This window comes from Aptenodytes patagonicus, chromosome 5 (genome assembly GCF_965638725.1).
Source record: "Aptenodytes patagonicus chromosome 5, bAptPat1.pri.cur, whole genome shotgun sequence".
NCBI classification, from domain to species: Eukaryota; Metazoa; Chordata; class Aves; order Sphenisciformes; family Spheniscidae; genus Aptenodytes; species Aptenodytes patagonicus.
The window spans coordinates 30,023,053-30,046,144 of NC_134953.1; the positions used below are offsets into that span (position 1 = coordinate 30,023,053).

A 23,092-nucleotide genomic window follows, 5' to 3' on the forward strand; every position below is an offset into this window, starting at 1 on the left:
CACAGGCTTCAAACTACAGTAACTGGAAAATAGTTAAGTTCCATTCGGACAGTATTTATAAACTGAGAAAGCAGTAAAAGCTATCATTAATGAACTAAACATCAATGATAAAAACACTTCACAGGATTACACTTATTAGGGGGTCTGGCAAGTGAGCTGAGGTAGATATTCCTACAACCTCTCCTGGTATTGGGGTTCTCTGTCACCTTCATGTGTTCTACTGGAGGCAACTGTCACCACCATGGGGTCATGGTGTGTGCATAGACTTGGTGCACATGCCCGTGCCTTGTCTGCCACACAGGTCATCAGCAGTGCCTGGTGATATGTCGGCTGGAAACCAGAACACCAAGTACTCAGCATGTTCCCTCCTGCTGCTCCTGGAACAGCAGTGGATGCAATACAAAGGGCCTGCCATGTCTCAGTAGACTTCAGCAGAACCTACAGTGCTCTGGCAGAGCTCGATTTACCTCCCTGCAAAATATATCAGATGTGAGTGAGATGCCACATAGGGCAAATGACCACGTGGGTGTTGTTTGTGATGGAACTGATATCTCAGACACTAAAAGTCTAACATAAATCTGAAATTTACTATGTGGTCCTGATCAGAGATGTACCCCCAAGGTGCCTTTACTCTTCTTCCAAATGAAGAGTAAAAGATGAGACATGAAAATCCAGGTACAAAGATATAAGAAGAGATCTGTTACATCAGTCAGTTTAAACCATTTACTTTTTACCAAGAGTAAAACTGTTTGGACTGGAGAGAGTTAGCCTGAGAGAAACTGGCTAGCAGGGTATAATCATGTAAACCTCTGGTGACTGACTTGCATAACGAATCCATTCCTGTGATTTGCCCAAAGGCTATGTGCATTCCTTGGATACAATATTTATTTATAAAATATACCTAATTATGACTTCTTTCAGCTTGCTTTCTGCAGCCAACTGTATCAACGCACAATCCATTGCCTGAGTTAATCCTTCAGAATTAAAATGAAGAGTCAATAATACAGCCATGATAAATACACACGATGGGAGACAATATGCTTTGTTCCACTGACTGTTGTCTTTCTCCCCTGCTTCTACCACACCTGATCCTATCACAAAACTGCTGTCCCATGCTGCTGTGGCCCTTCCTCATGCTCCCCTGCCTGGGAATTGGCATGGCTTGGATTCACACTGCAATGTTGCAGCCTCTTTCTCTGTGATCCACTTGCCCCTGACCTGTAATCCACCAGCACCACCAAAATGGCTTTTTTGTGTGGCTACAGAGAAAAAGCCATACTGTAGGGGCTGTCTTGCACATCAGGCTTGCTTTCTGTAGGATCCTATCTCAATGGAGCTCAACTGGAAAATACACTCCCTGCTGCAATTTGAGGGTCCACTGAGTTATGAAATGACCCAGTATTTCTAGAGACCCAGCTGCAATGGGGCAAAACGTGTCTGCACACATCCGCTACATTACCTGACTTGCTCTATTAAATCTCATGTTTGGATCTGGGAAGCTGAGTCTACTGTTTGTCCCATCATTCATTTGTATTTAAATTTAACTCAAAGGCTAGTCTAACTTTGTGATACATTGATCTCACAGTTCAGCTCTGCTCAATAAGAATTTAGTGTAGGCAGTTGAGTGAAGGGTCAGGGGAAAAAAACAAACAAAAAGCTCCCCCCAAACCTGTCAAGAAACCAAAAATTTTAATCATGCCCTGAACCTGAGACTAGATTTCTGCTTGCTTTTGTCACCCAGTGTAATTTGGAGCAGCCTTATGCCTCCATACTTTGCAGGTCATCTTTATTCAGTATATCCTGACAGTCTACTTAGCGGATGACAACATTGAAATGTGAAAACTCACTGTACACATTACATTTGACAACTTTCAAAATTCATACATTAGAAGTGTATCCAACATATTCATTATGCCTATTGTACCTATCCATATGATGTGACTGTTGACAGTTTTATAATTATCTCTACTGAACCACAGCAAAAATATTTTAAAGATATTTAAGGTGAATTCTGGCACATAGTTGAAGCCATCCACAAAATGTGAGAACCGTGAGGGTAATAGTAAAATTGCTTTGATTGTATCAGCTAGTTGTATGCACACATTTTATTTCAGTTTTCTAGTGTTACATTGATTACTTCAGTGAAATTAAGTCAAAAGTCACGAAGATTTTGGGGAAACCTTAATGAAGTTGTGAAAAGTACTTTCCCAATGTTTGCAACCTACACACATTTTTAGAAATACACTTAGCCCATAAAATGGTATATGCAAAGGCTAATGCATTGGATGTAATATTTAATATTCCTAAAATGTAAAATAACTTAATTCCACTACATAAATAATATGTAGGGATGCCATTTAGGTTGCTTTCCTTAACAATTAATCTGATGCAAAGGCTTAGTAGTACATGCAAGTATAAATCCCAATATGTGACATTTAATAAATGTTGAGGGCAGATTTGTATCATTGTATAATTTCTGAACACCTAAACCAGTCTTTTCTACAATCCTCGTCCAATACGCAGATGAACTTATTACAGTATTTCCTCTTCCCGATTTTTAGCTCATTTAATTTTCTACAGTTTCCATTAGCTAGATGCATTTCACATTAATTGCATTTCTTCCTACATAAAAACAACTACAGTAATACATCTGTAGAATAATATAGTGAGAATTTGTTTTGCCTGCATAAGATACTTTCCTACTAGAATGTAAAGGTTCAAAACCTAATATTAGCAAAGTGTCACAGCTATCATGTTCTCTTCCATCTTGGGTGGGCAAGAACTTTTCCAGACATTGCTCAGTGTTCTTATGGGGTCTTAAATTCTGGCTATAATCGTACATGAACCAAAATACATTACCATAATATGAAACCATAAACTTTTCTGTGCCATCTAATTATCAAAAAGAAAGTAAAAAGCAAATTATGCATGTAGTATCAAGGAAAAGTAATAAAGCTTTAGCAAATCATGTAAGTATATGCTTAATTTTAAGCATGCACTTAAGCACATGATGTCAACAGAAGTTGACTATATGGTTTAATGATTTGCTCAGTAGGGACGCTTTGTAACAAAGAGTTATGGTAGGCAGTAATATGGAAATGCTACCGGAGATGTACTCAGCAAACCAGAAAATAAAAGTGCATCATCCACCTACCCTGCCAGCTTGAGAATGGTGTGATGTGTCATTGTCATCAGCTCTCATGGCAGAGATGTCCAGCTGGTGGCCACAAGATCCCGGGGCTATTTTCAAACTCTCTGCTCGGTAGATCTTGTGTTCACTTGTAGCACCTTCTAATGGCTCCAGAATGTAGCTTTTGTTTTCAAATACAATAATTCCCCTGCTCCAGAAGAGAACAGAGTAAGATCTATGGTTTTCAAGAGCTAACGTATGTTTGTCTACAACAAAGTTACAACAGATTTTAATGACAGAGTATGAAAAAGCAAAACACTGATTTACAATGCCATGGTCGAGTGGAGCAGGAAACATCAAAGCTGTGTATTTGTCACTGCAGCACACTATACTTTAAAAGAAGCAGTGGCTCAAAGAAAATTTTCCTCGTTTGAAGTGCTGTACTGTAGAGCAAAATTGTATTTGTGTTTTACGTGTTTTCCATTCTGCCAGTGATGCATTGCCATTGCTGAGTGGAGTCACAATGTGTGTGCTTCTGAGGACCCATGGCAAACAGTAATGAACAGAAGCATGGTGAAATGCTTTTGTAAGAAAAGGTACAGAGTGAAAGTATTCATTATGATCTGCAGCGTGCATTATACCTTTTAAACCAAATGCTGAAGCAAGCATCAATTCTGCCAGATGAAAGAGGCATTGCAGTATCAAAATGGATTATTAAATATTGCACAGTGGGGCAGCAAAATGAAGCTCAGATATATTAAGCAGTGGATTCCTGCTTAACTCATTTTACTACCCAAAGTAATAATTTCTACAGCAATACCACCTGCTCTCTGAGGATCTCAGATTTTCCATCAATGAAAATCTGCACTACTTTAAGCTACAGTATGAAAAGAGGAAAGAGGGGTTTAGGAAGAGATACAACACCTTGCTCCAGGAAACATGTGGAAGAACCTAGGACACACAGCCAATTCTGGGCTTCATGTGCTGCCTCCTAACCAAACACCGCTCTCCCTGTATACTCCAGACAAGTCATCAAATAAAAACCATGCTTGGGTTCTTGTGTTGGTCCTGTCCAATTATTCTGAGCTGCTGCAGTAAACCAAAGTCGACAAAAGGTTGAATATCTTTCCAGTTCCTCCTGCTGAGGAAGCTGCTGGCATAAGGCTGCTCTTTCAGCTCAGCACAAGAAATACAGGTAGTGTGGTATGGGTGTCCATGGTCTGTGCATGCTGGAATAGGATTTCTGGTACTGTATGGCATAAAGTAGGATGATCAACAATACTGCTGGAATTAGTAATTATAACTGCAACTGTAGGACCACAGAGTAAGAAGACTGCTCTACTGTACATCAGGACTGGCACAGCATAGGAAGGCATGAAGTAGGTTTACAGACAGGGCTCAGGTAGAAGTTACTGTAAGAGAAAGGAATTTAATATTCTGTGTCTAACTTGCAAGTGTCTAACTTGCATCCTGAGCACATACTGCCAACCACACAGGAGGGTCATAGATAATTCCTACATCAAGCTCGACATCAGGTTTTGTTGGGTAACTGTGTGACCAGAGAAAGGCACCCTTTAAAACCCATTTCTCTTCTCTAAACTAGGGATAAGAATTTGCTTATGGGATATTGTAAGCATTCATCAATTAGACACTACACTGAATAGTGCACTGCATTACTAATTTCTTCATTGTCTTTAAATTATGAAGGCATTAATCCCTAAGCACTGGCAAAGGTTCAGCAGCAATAATTACAATCTACCTACCTGGAATTCCATGAAACTTTTAATTGGTCAAGGCATTCTTCCTCAACTCGTCCTCTAAACTGCTCTATACTGTCTATATATGCTATTAAACAGCAGTAGTTTTCAGCCCAAAGCTGGCTGTATTTTATTAATATGTCTTTTTGGTGCATAGGAAGTGTCTGCTCTTTTTATTTCTGTCTGTACTGCAAAAAAGGTAAGATACTACAGCCACTGTGAGACCGATACGGGTGTCTATACAATTCTTCTGCAGAAAGCTAAAAAAAGAAAAAAAGGAAAAAGAGGAAGGACCCAGAAGCAGGTTAATGACACCATAAAGACTGATTTAAAAATAAAAAGTAAAATTATTAGGAAAAAGCTGCCCTAGCTATTCTATTCTTAGCAGGATATGATGAAGAAACTCAAAGTCTTTGGCCTCCTAACCAGTTAACTGAAATTTTAATTCCAAGCTGCCTGCACAGTTTTGCTACAAAACATCACTAACATCAGTTCAGCCATGCCAACAGATGACCATTTTACTGTTAACTGGAACAGCTAGAAGTCCAAGAGAAAAAAAAAAGACTGGAAACCCATGATATTAAAAAGGCTGTGCAACAGCATTTCCAGGAGCCTGCTTTACTGATCTGAACCAAGAATCAGGGTCTGATAATTCATTTGTAGCTTCCTTAGTACTCTTGGCAAATCAGGTAAGATATATTATTTACCCATCACACAGGCATGCTGGGTATGATGGATCACAGTTGGAAAAGCAGGACTGATTTATCACAGCAACCCTTGCAGCTACAGCTAGGATACACTATAGCATGCATGACATATTAGAAACCTCCGAGCAGGTCATCCCATGATTTGAGTAACCTTACACCCTACAGTTCTGAATTATTTTCAGATCTGTCTTACTCCTTGAAGAATTTAGGAAACTAGGACAACATATTCCCTTTACTCCGATAATCAGCAACTCTGTAATCAGCACAATCAAATATGGTTTGTTGTCTTTCCCTTGTGCAATTAATCATTTAATTTTGGACGCAGCTGGAACCAGCAATAGAGGCAGAAGTCCATTAGTCACTGTTTGAAATGGGCCAGCCTGACCATCTCCCTTTACTGACAACTCAAAACCAACATAAAACCATGAAAGGTTTTCTTTTTAATGTTAAACTTTATCCTGCTTAGAACACGGACTTAAAAAAAATATAGACTTAAAGAATTTTCTTTAATTATTCACACTAGAAAGGGAGAGACTTAGTAGTATCCTTTTACTGGGTAAAGCTCTCTTTTTTTTTTTTTTTTAAAGCCAGCATCTTCTTGTCAAGAGTTCATAGCCAAAACATGCCACGTCAATGCCAGGTTTCCAATGTACCCCTTGTATACCCAGCTACTGTCTAAAATAACTAAATAACCATTTCTTTACCCCTCAATTTCTTTAGCTGCAGAGGATATGGACAAATGATCAGATACCAGAGTGATTAATTTTGTTTTCTATTGAGCATGCCGGAGCCAGGGCAGCCTATTCAAGTTGCCACTGAGACTCCCACCCCAAGGGACAGCATGAGCCTTTATGAACAGGTCCACCTTTGCATACGAAGCAACCCTATGGTAAAAAAAAATCTGTAGCTTCTGCATGAAGGAAAATATACTTTTCATTTAATGCACACTTATCCTTTGAGTGCTGCCTACAGGATATCAGCACTTGGCTTGTGACCATCTGTAATAAGATAATGAGTATCAAATATGAATTTTCTTGGCCAGCTCTCTGTTTTTGACTAATTTTCTTTTCCTACAATTGCATTTTCCCCCCATCGATCGGTGCCAAGCACAGCACCTTAAAAATGTAACTAGTCAAAAGCTATGGTTTCTTTCTTTTTTTGGTGTGGCAGAATTAGATGAACAATACCTACCAGTCATTCAGTAGTAAGAATTTGATGCAAATAAAATAAATCCATAACTACTTTTTCCTTCCACTCTCGTCAGGTGTTTCAAAAAAGCCTCTATTACTCCTACACCATTTCTGCGTCTTCCTCTTGAACGTGGTTCTCCCACACTCCTGAGTCAGCCTATGTTCCCCAAAGAACAAGATGGTGCAACTTTTCCATTTCTCAGGAGGCATTAATGTTAAACAATGTAATGTTTTTCAATGTGGCAAATAGTATATTAAGCTACAGATTCCCAACCAAAAATAATACAAGGAACCCCAAAGGGATTTCAGCAACTCTGTGGGTACTCAAGAAGTGGCTATTCTTTAAGGCCAACTTCTACCAAAATCTGTGGGATTTCTACCATTACCTCTACCAGGCAAAAGACTACCAGAATTCCTAAGCTTATAAATATTTGGGAAAAATGCAATATAAAGTATACATTTTTTGGTCTCCAGGTATCTAATTCATGGCATCTGTGTTTTCCCCAGTCCCAAACTATACTGATGCTGGGAATTCAGAAAGATCTTGCAAATGAGCTGGGCAGGACAGACAAGGCACGGTTCAACCCCTATCTAAAACTATTGGGCTGTCCTTTTCGTCACTGGTAGCAGAGAGGGAGGAAAAAAAAAATCTATACCATACAGCATGTCCAGACATCAGTTCACAGGCTCTAAGCCAACTGGAAGCAGCTTCAGTGTGATCTTGAGCCTGAGCTAATATTTTACGCTACCTCTCAGCAGGGTTTGAATCCTGCTCATGTCTGCTGGTCAGCACCAAATAAACCACATCCACATTGCTGCTAATCAGCTCTAAACATGAACGACTCATTGGTATTTGCCTACTCTATGCCATTATATGCCATATGGACACATGGGGAATGTATATATGAGATGGCCTATGATGGGAGAACTCTCTCCATCTCAAAGAAAAAGAAATTGAAACATAACAAATAATTAATTTGTTATTAATTGCTGCTTAACTTGCCAGGAATCTCTCAATTAGAGAAATGCAATTTGATGGAATAATTCCACTATTTAAATTGTCGATAAAGTCAAATGTGATATTTTTTTCTCTTAAAAAGAAAAACCAAAACAAAACCTAATGCAAGGCCAGTCATATTTCATAAATCAACAGGCTTTAGGAAATCTCAAAATATAAATGGGATTTTTCTTTTCCAACTTGTCAGCAGAAGCAAAGGCCCTGCCAACATAAACCATCAACGCATACTTGTCTGAGAAATTGTGATGCTGAAGTAAAACTTGGCTAGGACAGCATTATACGAAACTGTTATATATTATTCTGCTGTACTATACAGGGAAAGTTAAGTAAATCAATAAATCTGATATCCATGAATGCAATTAAACATTTGGTTTTAATGAAGCTCAGTTATACTCATTTCTAAACAATAATAATAATAAAAAGCTCTATTACCACTAGAAGAGGAATGTAGATGTTTTCAGTTTGTAAGAAATTAATTAGACTATAGAGGGCTGTCAGGCTTACACACCACATATTCACATTAAGTCTGTCTCTGCCCAAGACACAGCAAAAGACTACAGTACTCCTGTGCCACCTAAAAACCTACAAGACCTTCATTTTATAATTAATGCTACAGCTTCAAAAGTAAAGGGACCGATCCCACAGCTGTACCACCTCTTTCAGTGAGAGTTTTAGGTGAATAGGTAACAGAATTGGAGCCTTACGGCCCTGGAGTGTTGTTCTCATGATGCTCGTGATGGAGGTACAGCAGTTACTCACTGCAGTGTTTTTCAACATGCATGATAGCAGAAGGTGATCCGTAAAGTGATAGGGCATTTTTATTTATTTTTCTTATCAATTCTACATTCTCAGGACTTTGTATAACAAATTCCCAGGCAAGTAAGCAGGCAAACAAACAAAAGAGGAAGAAAAATGAAGTAGTGAATGAAAACTTCACTTTTAGTCTGTTTTAATTAGTTGCAGATTAATACTATTGGGATAAATGAACAAGATGATCTGTGGACTGTTTTTCTAATGGGCTAGGTGATCTTTAGATATTTTCCAAATTGTTTGGTCATTCTTAACTTTAAAGGACCGGGAAATACAGAGAATGGGAGCTGGACTCCAGAAACAGAAGTACTCCTGTCTCCACCACTGCCCCTGGGCAGCCTTGGACAGGCAATTCACCTCTTTCTGCATCAGTTCCCCACCTTTAAAATGGGGTAAATTTTAGTAACCACAGACAATAATTATATATTGATGAAAAGCATCGCACAAGACCCAAGTGATACCATTATCCTACTATATTGCACATCAGGATTCCATTAAAATAACAAGTCTGACCCAAATCAACAAAGGGCAACATCACAAAGGGAGGTTAAAGCAGCAGCATTATTGGTTTTACATATTGCAGTAGTGGAGAGGTGTTCTCATGCAGACACATCATTAGTCAAATACGTCTTATTCCAGCCAATGCCTTTCATTAACCTGAAAATATATTCTATAGCACTGTGTCTAAAATGTAGTCATACCCAGAGACTACTGTAGCACACACTTAATCCTTTCTCAGTGCAAGACAGATTTGTCCAGAGTGAATGCATATTGGTCTGCAACTTTGATGCCTGAAATGTAAGAAAGGAGTTACTTGAATCGAAAGCGATAGTGCAATTTTATGTCCAGCATTTGGGTTGCAAGAAACAGCAATTGTGTTATCGAAGAAAGTGTCACGTGAGCTCAACTGGGAAGGTGACACGACAGACCGAGGAAAGCAGAGAAAAAAGAAGGAAGGAAACGTTGGCATCAGTGCCAATTTAGTGAGCACATTCTATAGCACTGTGCAGCAAACGGTGTAACAATAAAAGAAGGCTTGATTCAAACTTGCACATCACATTAAGGCTCATGGAATGCTTTTTCAAGTCACAAAATATATAAAAATATTTTTAGTTTTAGTTTTGTTTTTTGTTTAAATTAAGTGCTGTCAGACACAGACTTGATGGAGAAGAGGCAAGCTCAAACAGCCGGGTACAGATCAGCTATCACGCTTGTCCCAGCAGTAGCAGTGATGCCTGGGGGATTACTGTGCACCTGGGGACAGTGTGCACACAATTGTCAAAGAATGGACATAATGTTCATCTCAGATCACAGAGGTGATCATGATCCAGGAGCTGTTCTGCTTGAACAGCCAGAATGAAGAAGCTATGAAACCCCAGAAGCTGAATGCTTTCTAACGCTAAGCTCAAAAACCTCCAGTAGTTTCATGGTCAGATAAATTACAAACCATGCAAGATGTTTATATGAACTAAAAGCTCTTCAGAAAGTATGGAGAAAAAGCACACATCCAAACCGGTGCTTTTCTCAACTGAGTTTTTCTCCTAACTTCTTTTTTGGATGAAATCTCCCCTTCTGTGGGGAAATCATGCTTGAGGAGTCATGAGGAATTTAAATTTTTTTCTCACTGGTTTCCTACTTCCATTCCTTTTTTAAATAGTTGATGTCTGGAGTGTCATATTTAAATCCCTCTTCAGCTGACTCTGTCTGGCATGCAGTGAGTTCAGCCAGACCATTTGAAAAATGGATGGCTCTAGTATTGGTGGCCTCATGTAGCATAACTATCTAATCCCATTAAAAATGACTGTCTATTCAATTCTGGGGCCTTATCCCCATCACTGTCACTGTGGACACAGCATCTTTCCGTCACTGATGAGGCTGGACAATGACTGAATACTTTTTGTATGTGTGAATGGGCTTATTATCTAGCAATTGAGTAACTCAGGGATTCTTAGGATTTTCGAGAGCATTTTGGTGTTTCAGAAAGAAAAGGCTTCCCGTGAGATTTGTATCCTTAAACTACTGAGGCATTTCTGAGAGGACCTCTCAAGCTCCCCCCACCAGAGAGATCACTGGGGATGCCTTTGTAGCTGCACATCCCCGTGCAAGCATCCTCTGCCAGCCCCTGGACCACTGAGATTGTGCTCTATTTCAGGCTGCATTTTTGTGTGTATTTGCTCGGTTCCGCACTTGCAGAGAAAGTAATAGGGGAAAAATCATTCAAGTCTATACAAATTTATCACAGAAGATGTGTGTGGTGGCTACAGGCCAAAATTATTTGCTAAAAACTTGAAGAGCCTCCAAGCTAGATAAACAGAAGGGTATTTTCTGAGGACAGGAAGGAAACAACTTGACTTTGTCGTACCTTCACCTTCCCACAAGCTTTGACAGTCTAATTGGCTTTCTTATCCAGATGGCAGCGCCGGAAATCCTGATTACCCATTGTTCCCATTTCGTGCATTCAGCATTTACCGTCTCCTCTCCGCCATTCAGCTCTTCTTCCTCCGGAGGAGCCAGCAGGATACAGATTATGGCATGATTATATTCTCCTCTAACCTGCATTTTAGGCAGCTACCAGTGTCAACCCAACTATTTATGCCATTGTAATCCTATGTGAAGTGAGGCACTCGAATGTTATGTCTGAGAGAATGTAACATAGCTGGAATGCGTGAGTGTCCGTGTATAAGAGAGCCGAGTCTACTTCTCACTTATCTTTATATCTCACCCCCTCTATCTGCCTGAAAAATGAAACTAGTCAAATCTGTCTTAGTTCGCAGATTTCACACTTTATTCTTCCTGTAGCTCATCATAGACTAATCACGTCATATTTACAAGCTAATAACACATGTCAAATGCTCAACCATGTGGCTGCACTGTAAGTAAGAACTTGATGGTTGTGTTTGGTCAGAGCAAGGTTGATCCAGTCCAGCACCTTGTCTCTGGCCCTGGCCAACAGCAGATACTTAGGGGTAAGATATAAGAACATAACAAGCACACCCCAGTTGGTACCCCCAGCTCTGACAAGCATGAGTGTCAGGGACATCTTTGGGTTTGACAGCCCTGGAGAGGCTCCCCCAGCTCTCCTCCCCAAATTGTCTCATCTTTTTTGAATCTACTGATATTTTTTACATTGACACCCACCTGTGACAGTGAGCTCCACAGCTTCATTATGTGGTGAACAAAAAAGTACTTTCCTTTGCTCTAAAGTTTCATTTGATGTCTCTTAATTTGGGGGTTACAAAAAATATTCAGCAATTGTCCCCTCTTCAGCATGACATTCAACCTCGTTTCATCATACCCCTTTTCTCCATCACCTCCTTTCAAAAGTGACAAGTCCTAGTCTATTTTCTCTCCTTGGATAAAAGCTGTTCCACACTTGTGATCATAATTTTTGCCCTTCTCTGTACTTTTTCTGGATATAATGCTTCCTTTTCTGAGATGGGGATGGGGAGCGGAAAACAAGAACTGCATGCAGAATTCAAGACGTGAGTGCACTATGGATTTATAAAGTGGTGATGAGGGTTTTTGTTCTATCCTCTATTTCTGTCTCAGTAATTCCTATGATCCTTTTCGCTTCTTCGACTACTGCTGAGCACTCAAGGCTTCAGAGCATGCTAAAATGTGGAACCTATTCTTTATGACTAATTTCATGTCTTTTAATGAACTCTCCTAATCTGGGGAAAAGACACAGTCCCTACCTATCCACAACCGGAACAATGCCCAAGGTGCCTGTCTAGTAGGAGTGGGATGATATTTGTGTTCTGAGATTTTAGTGAGCTAAGAGCTTGCACTTCCTTTCATTAGATGTTTTTCAGGCACTTAAACTTTAGCCCCATGCAACAGCTGTATGGGGTAGGTAAGAATCATTAAATGAATTTCATAGATGGAGAAATTGAGACAGAGGGATTTGTCCAGTTCACTTAGAAACTGTCACAAAGCCAGGAACAGACTGAGACCAGTCTCCTTCCACCAGTTGCTGCAAGTGAAACGGCTGCCCCAGGGACTGTCCTCACCTGGGGCTCCATGGCCACATGATGTCTTATGTCTTTACCGCTGCAGCTTGCATGCAGCAGGTATCATGCCATGGAAAAACAAGAATCCCTACTCCAGCAAGTTGGTGGGCAACTACAGCATCCTATCCTATCCTATCCTATCCTATCCTATCCTATCCTATCCTATCCTATCCTATCCTATCCATAACTATTCTTTCAAGCTGTAATACCAGTAAAGTTGCCAGCAAAGTAAGCCATGAAGTAGTTTTGAAGTGTCCTATTTATCTTCATATTTTTTCAGACTGGATCACGTGCAGTAAATCATAGAATCCTATCCTATCCTATCCTATCCTATCCTATCCTATCCTATCCTATCCATAACTATTCTTTCAAGCTGTAATACCAGTAAAGTTGCCAGCAAGGTAAGCCATGAAGTCGTTTTGAAGTGTCCTATTTCCCTTCACATTATTTCAGACTGGATCATGTGCAGTAAATCATAGAATCATAGAACAGGTTGGGTTGGAAGGGACCTTTAAAGGTCATCTAGTCCAACTCCTCTGCAATGAACAGGGACATCTTCAACCAGATCTTTCCACCCAAATTCTCAAGGGACACATTGCCACAATAATGTTTTGGTGGTAGAGGTATACGGTGTCCAGTGGGCCTGATTCTGGAAGATGCTTAGTGCTCTCAGGACCTCAGTGCAGCTACTTGGGATTTCACACCACCTGGCCTTTTATTCCTAACCAGTTTTAATGAGAAGGCCTGGATGGTTCAAGAGGTTGACAGTGCATTATGAAACCTTTCAAATAGACATTGCTGGCTCAGATCAAGCACAGGTAATGACTGGAAGTTATTACTATTGGCTATCAGGCTGTGAAATGAGTTTTGTGGAGTAAATCAACAAGCACCCTTATCACAAACTGTTATCACTCATGGACACTCTCTTAACCAACCTCAGCAGTGAATGCAGCAGCTAAATGGGCACAGATACTGAGATACATCCTCGGTTGTTCTCCTGCTAGATCAAAAACAGGCATTGGTAGGGAAACTTCTGAAAACTTGTACTGAAAAAGATGCTGCTACACTTTTCCTATGGTGAAGGAGCCTAACACTGTCAGCTTGCACTCTGGGGATCTATCTGCGACAGTGCCAGATGAGAGAAAAATGTCACTGCCAGCATATGTTGCCTTGACATACCTGACTACCTAAAACTGGGTGTCCTGGTTTCGGCAGGGATAGAGTTAATTTCCTTTCTAGTAGCTGGTACAGTGTTTTGGATTTAGGATGAGAACAAAGTTGATAACACACCGGTGTTTTAGTTGTTCCTAGGTAATGCTTACACTAGCCAAGGACTTTTCAGCTTCCCATGCTCTACTGACTGAGGAGGCTGGAGGTGCACAAGAAGCTGGGAGGGGGCACAGCCAAACTGGCCAAAGGGACATTCCATACCATGTGACGTCATGCTCAGTACATAAACTGGGAAAAGCTGGCTGGGGGGGCCGCTGCTCGGGGACTGGCTGGGCATCGGTCAGCGGGTGGTGAGCAATTGTGCTGTGCATCACTTGTTTTGTGTATTATTATTATTATTATCATATTATTATTATCATTTTATTTCAATTATTAAACTGTTTTTATCTCAACCCACGAGTCTTTCTAACTTGTGCTCTTCCAATTCTCTCCCCCATCCCACCGGGTGGGGGGGAGTGAGCGAGCGGCTGCGTGGTGCTTAATTGCTGACTGAGATTAAACCACGACACTGGGAAACGACTCTGTGAGCTCAACAATTGTAAAAAGAGCACATTAGAGAAGAAAGAAAATGCTTTTAATGTGGAGAAGAGTAATTTCTCTTGAAAGTTCTTCATTTCTTAGGTAGCTCTGGAACAAGACATCGGTGCATATCCTGTCCCACATGGTGCAAATTTTCCCTGTGGACCTTGCAGCAATGCAATCCCTTTAACTACAATGCTGAGAGCACTGCATTATATTTTTACAGACTGCGAGAACAACTGGTGAATGCAGACTGCCATGGTCCATGCAAGGGGTTAATTAGAGTAAACTTGTGGAAGATGCCAGATACATACCGAAACTACATACATAAAATAACATACATACATAAAACTCCTCTCGGTGTGGGAATGAGCTACAGGAATCCCATCCGCTATAGCAAACGGGTCCCTCCAACAGGGAGAGGGGTCCTGGTAACAAACTGTTTGCTCTCTCTGCTGCTGTCTGTCCCCGAACTCCGTTACAAAAGGCTTGGTAACACCACTATTGCACAAAATGCAAAATTAAGGGAAAAAGACTCCAGCTACTCATGCTGTTTGTAGATAAAGTAAACAAACCCAGAAAAGGTTGAGACAGCTGGAAATCTGACAGGAAAACTGGGTTTTCCAGGGAGAACACTAGAGCCAATTTACAGTTAATTACTGTGATTTGGAACAGCTCTGTGAGTAAATACCAGCCTCTGATTGTCCAAGTAAGGAAGATAATTGGTTCCTGAACTGTGTCCATTGTGTATTTAAAATGTTGTCAGCCTGTTCCTTTCTCAAACTCAGAAGAGGTTTGGTTTCCAGCAACGTGAATCTGCTACTCTTCTGTTAACAAGTAGCTAAAATCCTAATGCTGAGCATCATACCTGCCATGAACGCAATGTACTGAGCTCCACAGCCATACTTATAAAGCGATCTCTCCTAATGATGAGGCTGCTGGACGATGCATGAGTTCGCAGCTGCAAAGCAATCCTGCCATCACTGGTGAAACAGCCTTGAGGACAAGAAGGACTGGAGGGCCACCGGGCACTGCCAGCCCAAAAATGTGCCAAGCACCGCACTGCTGCAAAAGGGTATAGAGAAGGATGGGCAGCAAGAGAGAAGGGATGTCATGGAAAACCCCCAAACTGCATTATCTATTTCTTTTTTTCTCTTCAGAGCAACTAGAGAGAAAATGTTTTTACAGAGATTGTACCAACATTTGAAAAACGGATATTGATACATTCATTAAAAGGCAAAACAAAAACTCAACGAGTACTAGGATTGTTTCTTAAGGAGCTCAAGTATTACTGAAATATTGGCTCACCTGAGTCCAGAGCAGGTACTGAGACTGACTGAGGAGTTGGGGTACCCTCGTACATTGCCGTGGTAATAGCAGTGACCCTGATTGCAAAAAACAGAAAACATTTCAGTAACCATAAAAGCTCTTTGCTCTCTTATTTTCTCAATGTTTTCAAAGCTGTTTTCAATTTCATTCAGCACATTGACAGCGCCTTTCCTGCCCCACTAATTATTCACTGTACTTAACAGTCCAAAGGGTTCTTAAATGGAAACCTTGGGTGTTTGTAAACCCCAGAGATTGGGGTGGTGGGGTTTTTTTTGTTGTTGTTGTTTTGTGGTTTGTTTTTTTTTTTAAAGAGGGTCAACGGTATTTAAATTGCATGACTGACAACCTTTTTCTGTGTTATTTTATTTAAAGTTACAATATGGAATATTTTATAAAATTAATCAGATGAAGAAATCAGCTGACACATTTTACTACTTTCTATAGACATGCATATTTTTATTTAAGGTAATTTACATCTATGTAAATACATCTATAGGAGGTAGCTATGTATAAAAAGAAGTATTAAAAAAGCCAATCCCAACCCCATAGCTTGAAAAAAATCACAGAGCAAACGAAGGGGAAGGGAAGCAGGTTGGAAAGGAAACCTTTTATTGAATTACTGAGTGGCTGCATGTTATTAAGAACAACCAAGAATAAGAGGGTCTTCTATTTTGAGAGGCAACAATCCAATTTCATTTTGCAGCTAGGTTATTGTATTTCCTTAATAATTCACTGCTTGCAAAAGGCACCCACAACAGAGATACTTTCTCAGCACATACACATATCTGTCTGGAATCAAGGTTAATTTTATTGTTGACTAAAGGTTATATTACATTCCCAATTATGTGACTGGCTGGAAAGCAATGATTGTGTCACGTCGGGCATTTCTTTTCTCATGGCTCCTTTGAATGCCACCTGGAAACTGAAAACACTGTTGTAAAAGGTTGCTATCTTATTAGTGCAAAGGAAAGTTATCACTCATGCTTCAACCTGTCATCTCACTGTGCCTTTTTGTTACTCGGTTCGTTCACATCCATCTAGCTGCATTAATTAACCTTTTCAGTTTTGGAGCATGGTTTTCACTTACAAAGCCTCACATAGCAGACTTCTAAAGACCACCTTGATTTTGTTAAAGAAAGCAATAACCATGAAAATGCTGGGCAAGATGGAATAATTCAGATATGAATTTTCTGCAAATAAGGTTATACCATGAAAAATATTTGTTTAGAGCATTTGTATTTCCAACATGAGCAACTGAACACAGAACAGCAACATCTGACTTTTAAATGCAAATGTCAGTAGCTTTTCTCAGTGAAAGAAATGACAGAAACAGTAATAGTGTTTCACTCTTGGGTATTTTTATCATCAGTACTCATAAAGAGTCAGTAACACGTTAGCAAGGATAAAGCCACAATAAAAGGGAGGAAGTCATAGACTGAATTTTTTGGGGATGATTGCTTCAGTCACAATTGTTACGGACGTCAAAGTTTTTAGCATGAGTGTACTATTTCACTTGATTTTAATATTATCAGTTACATGCATCCAGTTGGTAAGACAGGAGAAAAAACAACACTCCCCACCTCAGTACTAACTCTCATACAGTGACCCTGACACAGTCTAAAACCAAAAAATAAAGTAGTTTTATTCTTGTCACTTAAAGATAAGTATAAGGCAGAGGTGCAGTTCAGAGCTCTTAAGAAGCCAGTCTTTGGGGTTTAGCATCACCAGTGTTAAGCACAGTCCTCAGTGAAAAGGGGAGGGCAAGCTGATATCTCGTACCACACAGGCTGCTGCTGCAGTCTAGCTGTCTTTATCAAAGAGTGAATTATGGCAAAGGCCCTGATTTCTTTCCCTCTGTACACACAACTTGTCATTTTATTAACTTTGAGCTCCTTGTTGTGGCCCATTTCACAACTTCTCTGAGATCCACATGCTATATGATGCCAAAGTTCGATACCGAAAATGTAAACTTATCAGACCGTGGCCTGCAATTGGACTGGTAGAAAATTGATTTCTAGCTCAGTAACTCCACTGAACTGCAGGATTTCTTTTTTCTCCTATCAAATCTTTTTATTTCTGTAAACTAGTATATAAAATGGATGACCCCCTAAAAACAAATAATTACCATGGCTGATTTGTCATACTTACTTGAGATCATTTAATAAATACCAGCTTTTGACAACTGCAAATTTTTCAAGTGCTACAAACCAGAAAAATAACCTGGACACTGAATCGTGCGCTAGAGAAACTCCCCACATGACAGCTCCACAAACCTGACTTGGTCTGACCTCCATGCAGAATTTGACTAAGCAACTTTTCTATGGGAAATTTGATTTGGTTTCAACTACAGACTATATTGATGTCCTCAGCGAAGAAGAGGTATAAAAATAAAACCACAGAGACTTATCTTTTTAAAACCATTTTACAGCATTTAATGAAAAATGAATTTGCTGATCTCTCAAAAAAATATTTTAGGCAGCAAAATGCACTGTCAGTACTAATCATGGCTTACTGCCATTATGAAAAAAGGTATTTTTTGTTTTAGTAAGGGAAAGCCTAGCTATCATTAGCTGTACACATATTCATGTTAATGTAGGTTAATCTGTCGAAGAGTTGTGTGCTTCATTTCTTTCCTTTTACTTCCTCAAGTAGTCTATACAGCCTTCCTGTTTCTAAAACAAATGACTATTTTCTACTAAGCTGATTTTGAGGAAGATAGGAGCATCCAGCAAAAAAGAAAACACTGAAAACTTTCAAAATGATTGCTTTACTTGGGAGGTCTGGGGCTATAACAAAGATGCTTTTTCAGAAGTAAGATATTATGCATAGAAATAATGCCTTTCACTGATACCAGCAAAGCCCATTATGGATGGGAACACAAAGCACGATGCCTCTTCTGTTACAATAAATAAGTAACATAACATAACAAATACTTTATAGGACTTAGATGAAACCACTTGCTGCATTGTTTCTAATTAAGGCGTTCATTCTGTCAGAGGACAAAAACATTACATTTGTTTATATAAAGCAGTTTTTAACTACTGATTTTAACAAGGATCATATTAGCCATATTTATATATACATACACATAAATATAAACATGCATAAATATACACATACATACATATATATATGTATAAAGCATATTCTTAACAGTCTTATGGTCTAGTTTAAAAAATAAACCCAAACAACCAACCCCCTCTCCCAAACCCCAGCCATGGCTTCCCCAATGCGGAAAGACACCCAAGCCTTCAAAATCTCTGATGTGAGCTTCTGCACTATGGAAATCAGATATTTAGGGCTTTCTTCCTAACTGAACCAGGCCTTTCCTCCATAACTGATCAACAATGGCTGCATTTATTATAAAATTTTAATGGGTGTATTTCCAAGAAGTTGAATAAATCTTACAGATTTTAAAAGTCACCTGGTTAAAACCCCACAGCCTGCCTTTAAAGTCTCTCTCTAAAAATTCATGTGTAGGATCACAGCAGTCAAAAAGGTACTGAAGGCAACGATAAAAAAAGATCACACATCAAGCTGTTTCATCCCATGGCTCAGATCCCGGCAGAGAGCACTTTGGGTTTTAACGATGAAGCCTCATCTACCCACGAAACACCAACCTTACCGTGTAATTGCGTGCGAGAACCACATCAGTGCCATCTTTCAAATAATGTGTTTCTGTGAAGCTGCTGGCTAATAGGCCCCTGAAAAAAATAGAGCAGACGTAATATTAAGGTCACATCACCTTGAATTTGTCCTTTAGTGGTTCCGTTTGAGACAGTGATCAAAGCCAAGCATTAATGATACAATGACTACTGGGGCTGTGTGCGAACTAAGGAAAAATATAACTCCAAATACTGAAACGGCAGTACATGAACACTTCCTTCATTAACTGTGAAAGGACTACAAGTTTCCAGACCGCTTTCTTTTCCAAATGAGGACTGCCTGTCAGCACATCTCAGTATTGATTCTTCATGCAATTTTCAACACATTTTACATTAAATCTGAAATCTAGACATTTGGAGTATCGTTAAGTAATGGTGGTTTGTGGAAAAGGAAAATGTTTCCCTGTGTTACTTGTTCTACTATACGATGTGTTGTATTCATCAGCAAGTGACCACCCAAAGACTCATTTAGCTCTCAGTAAATGAAACAAACTTCTTCCATTGACACTCAAGGAAAAACACTACAAGAACATTACAGAAGTTAGAGTGCTGGATTCATTCTGTTCATCTGAAAAGGATATTCATGAATGGAAATCTAATGACTTGAAATGATCTATCAGGAGACAGTGAAAGACCATATCTGTGATGAGGCATTTTGTTCTCATTCTCTCCACACTTCCCCTCCTGCCTTTGGCAATGATATAAAAAATTTTGACTTGCAATTACCATTTTACGGAAATCTCCAGAGAGGGGCATGTGCGTGACAACTATGAAAACTTTTCTTTTTATAGTAAACTCAAGGAATAGGGAAAGCAGCATCTGCCTTTTTTAAAAAAAAGTCTTGCTATTGATCAGTTTTTCAACTTCTTATCTAAAGAGCATTTCTAACAAGGCCAGAAGGAAGAATATATATTCACATTTACTCCTAACATCATAGGTGTTAAGCTGTGTTCCTCAACACAAACGTGCTTGAGTTTTTACAAACATTGTAGTGAAATGCAAAATCACAATATAGAAGAAACCAAAGATAAATGCCACCATCACCTTCAGAAAACTGGAGAGTTCGGACTATTGAAAACCTTTGGCATAGGGTTTCATAATGAAGCCTTTCTTCCTTGGGTTGTTCATTTGAACAAACCAGGCCCTTTCTTTTACTTAAAGCTGGTTAATTCTGCACTCTTGCATATATACTAGTGTGAACTAGTACACAGTCTCGGTACATAGTTCTTGCACTTTGTATAAACATTAAAACTGGTTGCGCTAGGATCTGTACAAACACTTATTAGAGAGAAAACTCATCTTTAAAAGCCTCTATCTTAAGGTAGAAGAAAAAAAACCACTGAATGAAACAAGAAAAAAAAAAAAAGAAAAAAGAAAAAGGAAACAGCAACGTAAAAAGATGAAGATAGCAAAGCCCCAACACAGTAAGTATTCAAGCATAGATTCTCACTTTACATTTTTCAGCTTGTGGGAAATATTAGCATATTAATAGATACCAAATGCTAAAACACTGCAGTGTTTGGTGGGTTGTACAGGAACTGCTCTGGATCTCAGCCAACCACCACACCTAGAGCAGGATTTGGTTGCCCAACCAAGCATCTAGTGTTTATTTAGGTACTCTATATATTTCACCAACCAGCTCCGTAGGGACACCTCAAACACCCTGTGGTGTCTCGGATGGCACTTGACACCTATGTTTATCTCACCTCTTGTGCCTGCAGCCTGTGGAAGGCCTGCCTGAAACGAAGTGTGCTGTATCCGTGTTTCTTACTGTCTCATTATCACAAAGAGCTGCTGCCTTCTTAATTATCATTATTATTTATATAACAACACTACTAAGTCCTGTACTTAGCAGGCATTCATTACCTTTGTAAAGGCAAAAGTTAAGATCCCATTGCTGTTGAAGCCAACAGAAATCTACTGTGTACTTTTTGGAAATGGGATTTCATATAGGATACCAGAACGATTTTTATTTAAGAGGACAAAATACAGGCAAGGGATAGAGTAACAGATGTAGCATAAGGGCAAAGTGATTGAGCAAAATACTTGCTTTGTGCTCTGCTATTTCCAAGGTGTTTGATAAAGGTGACCTTTCTGCTTCTGTTCATTCTACCCTCAGGCACAGATTTAGAAAATATTTCATAGATTCAGAGATTGTAATACCAGAAGGGAGCGCTGTGATCAGCAATATCTGACCTGCAGCATTACATAGGTGATTTGACTTGAGTTAATCTTCTAGTACTATGACTGTGATGGAACCAGATCCATTTTCTTATTGTATAGAGCCCTTGTCTAGATCTCTCATGATGAAGAAGCTATCACAAGCCTGGTAAGTTTTTAACAGTTAATTAGGCTCAATGTAAAAACACTGCACTTTGTATCTAGCTTGACTAGTTTCCAGCCACTGGATCTCATTCCCTTACATCAATGCTTCATTTTCATTTGAGTCTTTCATGGACAGTTCTACTTACTAAAGTGAGGAAATATAACAGGTAAACAAATTCCTGGTGTAGCTGTCATCATTCTCCCTATCAGGCATGTTTCATCAGGATGTAAGTTTGCCATCTACCCTGATGAAAATACTGGCTGAAAATAAAAATTCCCAGGATGAGTAGTAAAAGACTAGCAAGAGCACCAAGATGATGGACTAAATAAAATAAAAAGTATGCCCCAATGTAGAAGCCAAAGTAGGATTTCAAATCATGGAAATTTCATGTACCACTGAAGGACCTTTTTAAGAAAATGAGAAAGTTTTTCAGGAGTTTGCATTAACGCTCCTTCAGTTTAGTAACTAAGACATCGTTGCTAAGACATCTGTTTTCCTGCCACATACGGTGCTAGTGCTAGTTTGAGAGCAGGCCAGAGGAAAGGTTTTCTCCACAATGTAGAGGCTGGGGACCTCTACAAGACGTCACCAGGGAGTCCAACAATTTCTGGCAGAGAAAGAAGCTGTTATCCCCTCTTTCAAAATGTCTAATATCTTAAAAGCTGCATAGTTGAATAAGCACGCAGCATTAGTATCCAGGGACAGCAAGTCATGTAAAGGCATTTCTTGAAAGGTTATGAAAACTTAGTGTAACATGCACTCAAATTCCACAACTGAGTGTGCACCACTTCACTTTCCGATTATGGCAATACAGTTTAACATACAAAACAATTAATTCAACATATGTATCTATTAGGTAATTTAATTACTTCCCCCAAAAAGATATGCAATGTAATAGATTGATTTACATTTCTGCTTTTGACCCTCAGTAAAGGAGATTAACAGAGGAAAGTAAATAAATTTAGATGGCAAGCTACTTAACTTAATTGGATCAATGTAATTCTGAAAGAGCAGGGATCAAAATAACATTAATATATCATAGTGCAATTCATCACCATGTCTGGAGTTTCAAATGTTGTCAGCTACAATGCTCAGCAGTACCAGATGATTATCAATTTTTTGCACTGCATGAAGAAGCAAAACCAAATGTTATCCAGAACTGCATCAACTGCTGGATACGATTAAAAAAAATCAATTGAAGCAACACCACAACTTTCTCATTTATTCTCCGAAGATGTAAAAGTGCAATTCTTGAGTTAAATTACTTATGTACTTAGTCCCTGTGTTTGTCAGCACCGTGGAATTTTTCACATTTCACAGAGCCAAATTAACAAGTAGAAGCTTCGATGGCCCAGAAGGACAAGTTTTATCCCTCCTGATCTATGACAGACACAGCACAGG

General features: G+C 39.4%; 1 protein-coding gene across 1 annotated transcript in view; it reads right to left on the reverse strand.

The window, feature by feature from the left end:
• ADAM12 (ADAM metallopeptidase domain 12) overlaps positions 1-23,092 on the reverse strand; it is a 187,246-nt gene that overhangs the window by 60,977 nt on the left and 103,177 nt on the right. Inside the window, exons 4-6 of the mRNA XM_076338142.1 lie at positions 19,326-19,404; positions 15,680-15,756; positions 3,155-3,338 (exon numbers count right to left, since the gene is read on the reverse strand). Of these exons, the coding sequence (XP_076194257.1) occupies positions 3,155-3,338; positions 15,680-15,756; positions 19,326-19,404 (340 nt within the window). The remainder of the gene's footprint in view (positions 1-3,154; positions 3,339-15,679; positions 15,757-19,325; positions 19,405-23,092) is intronic.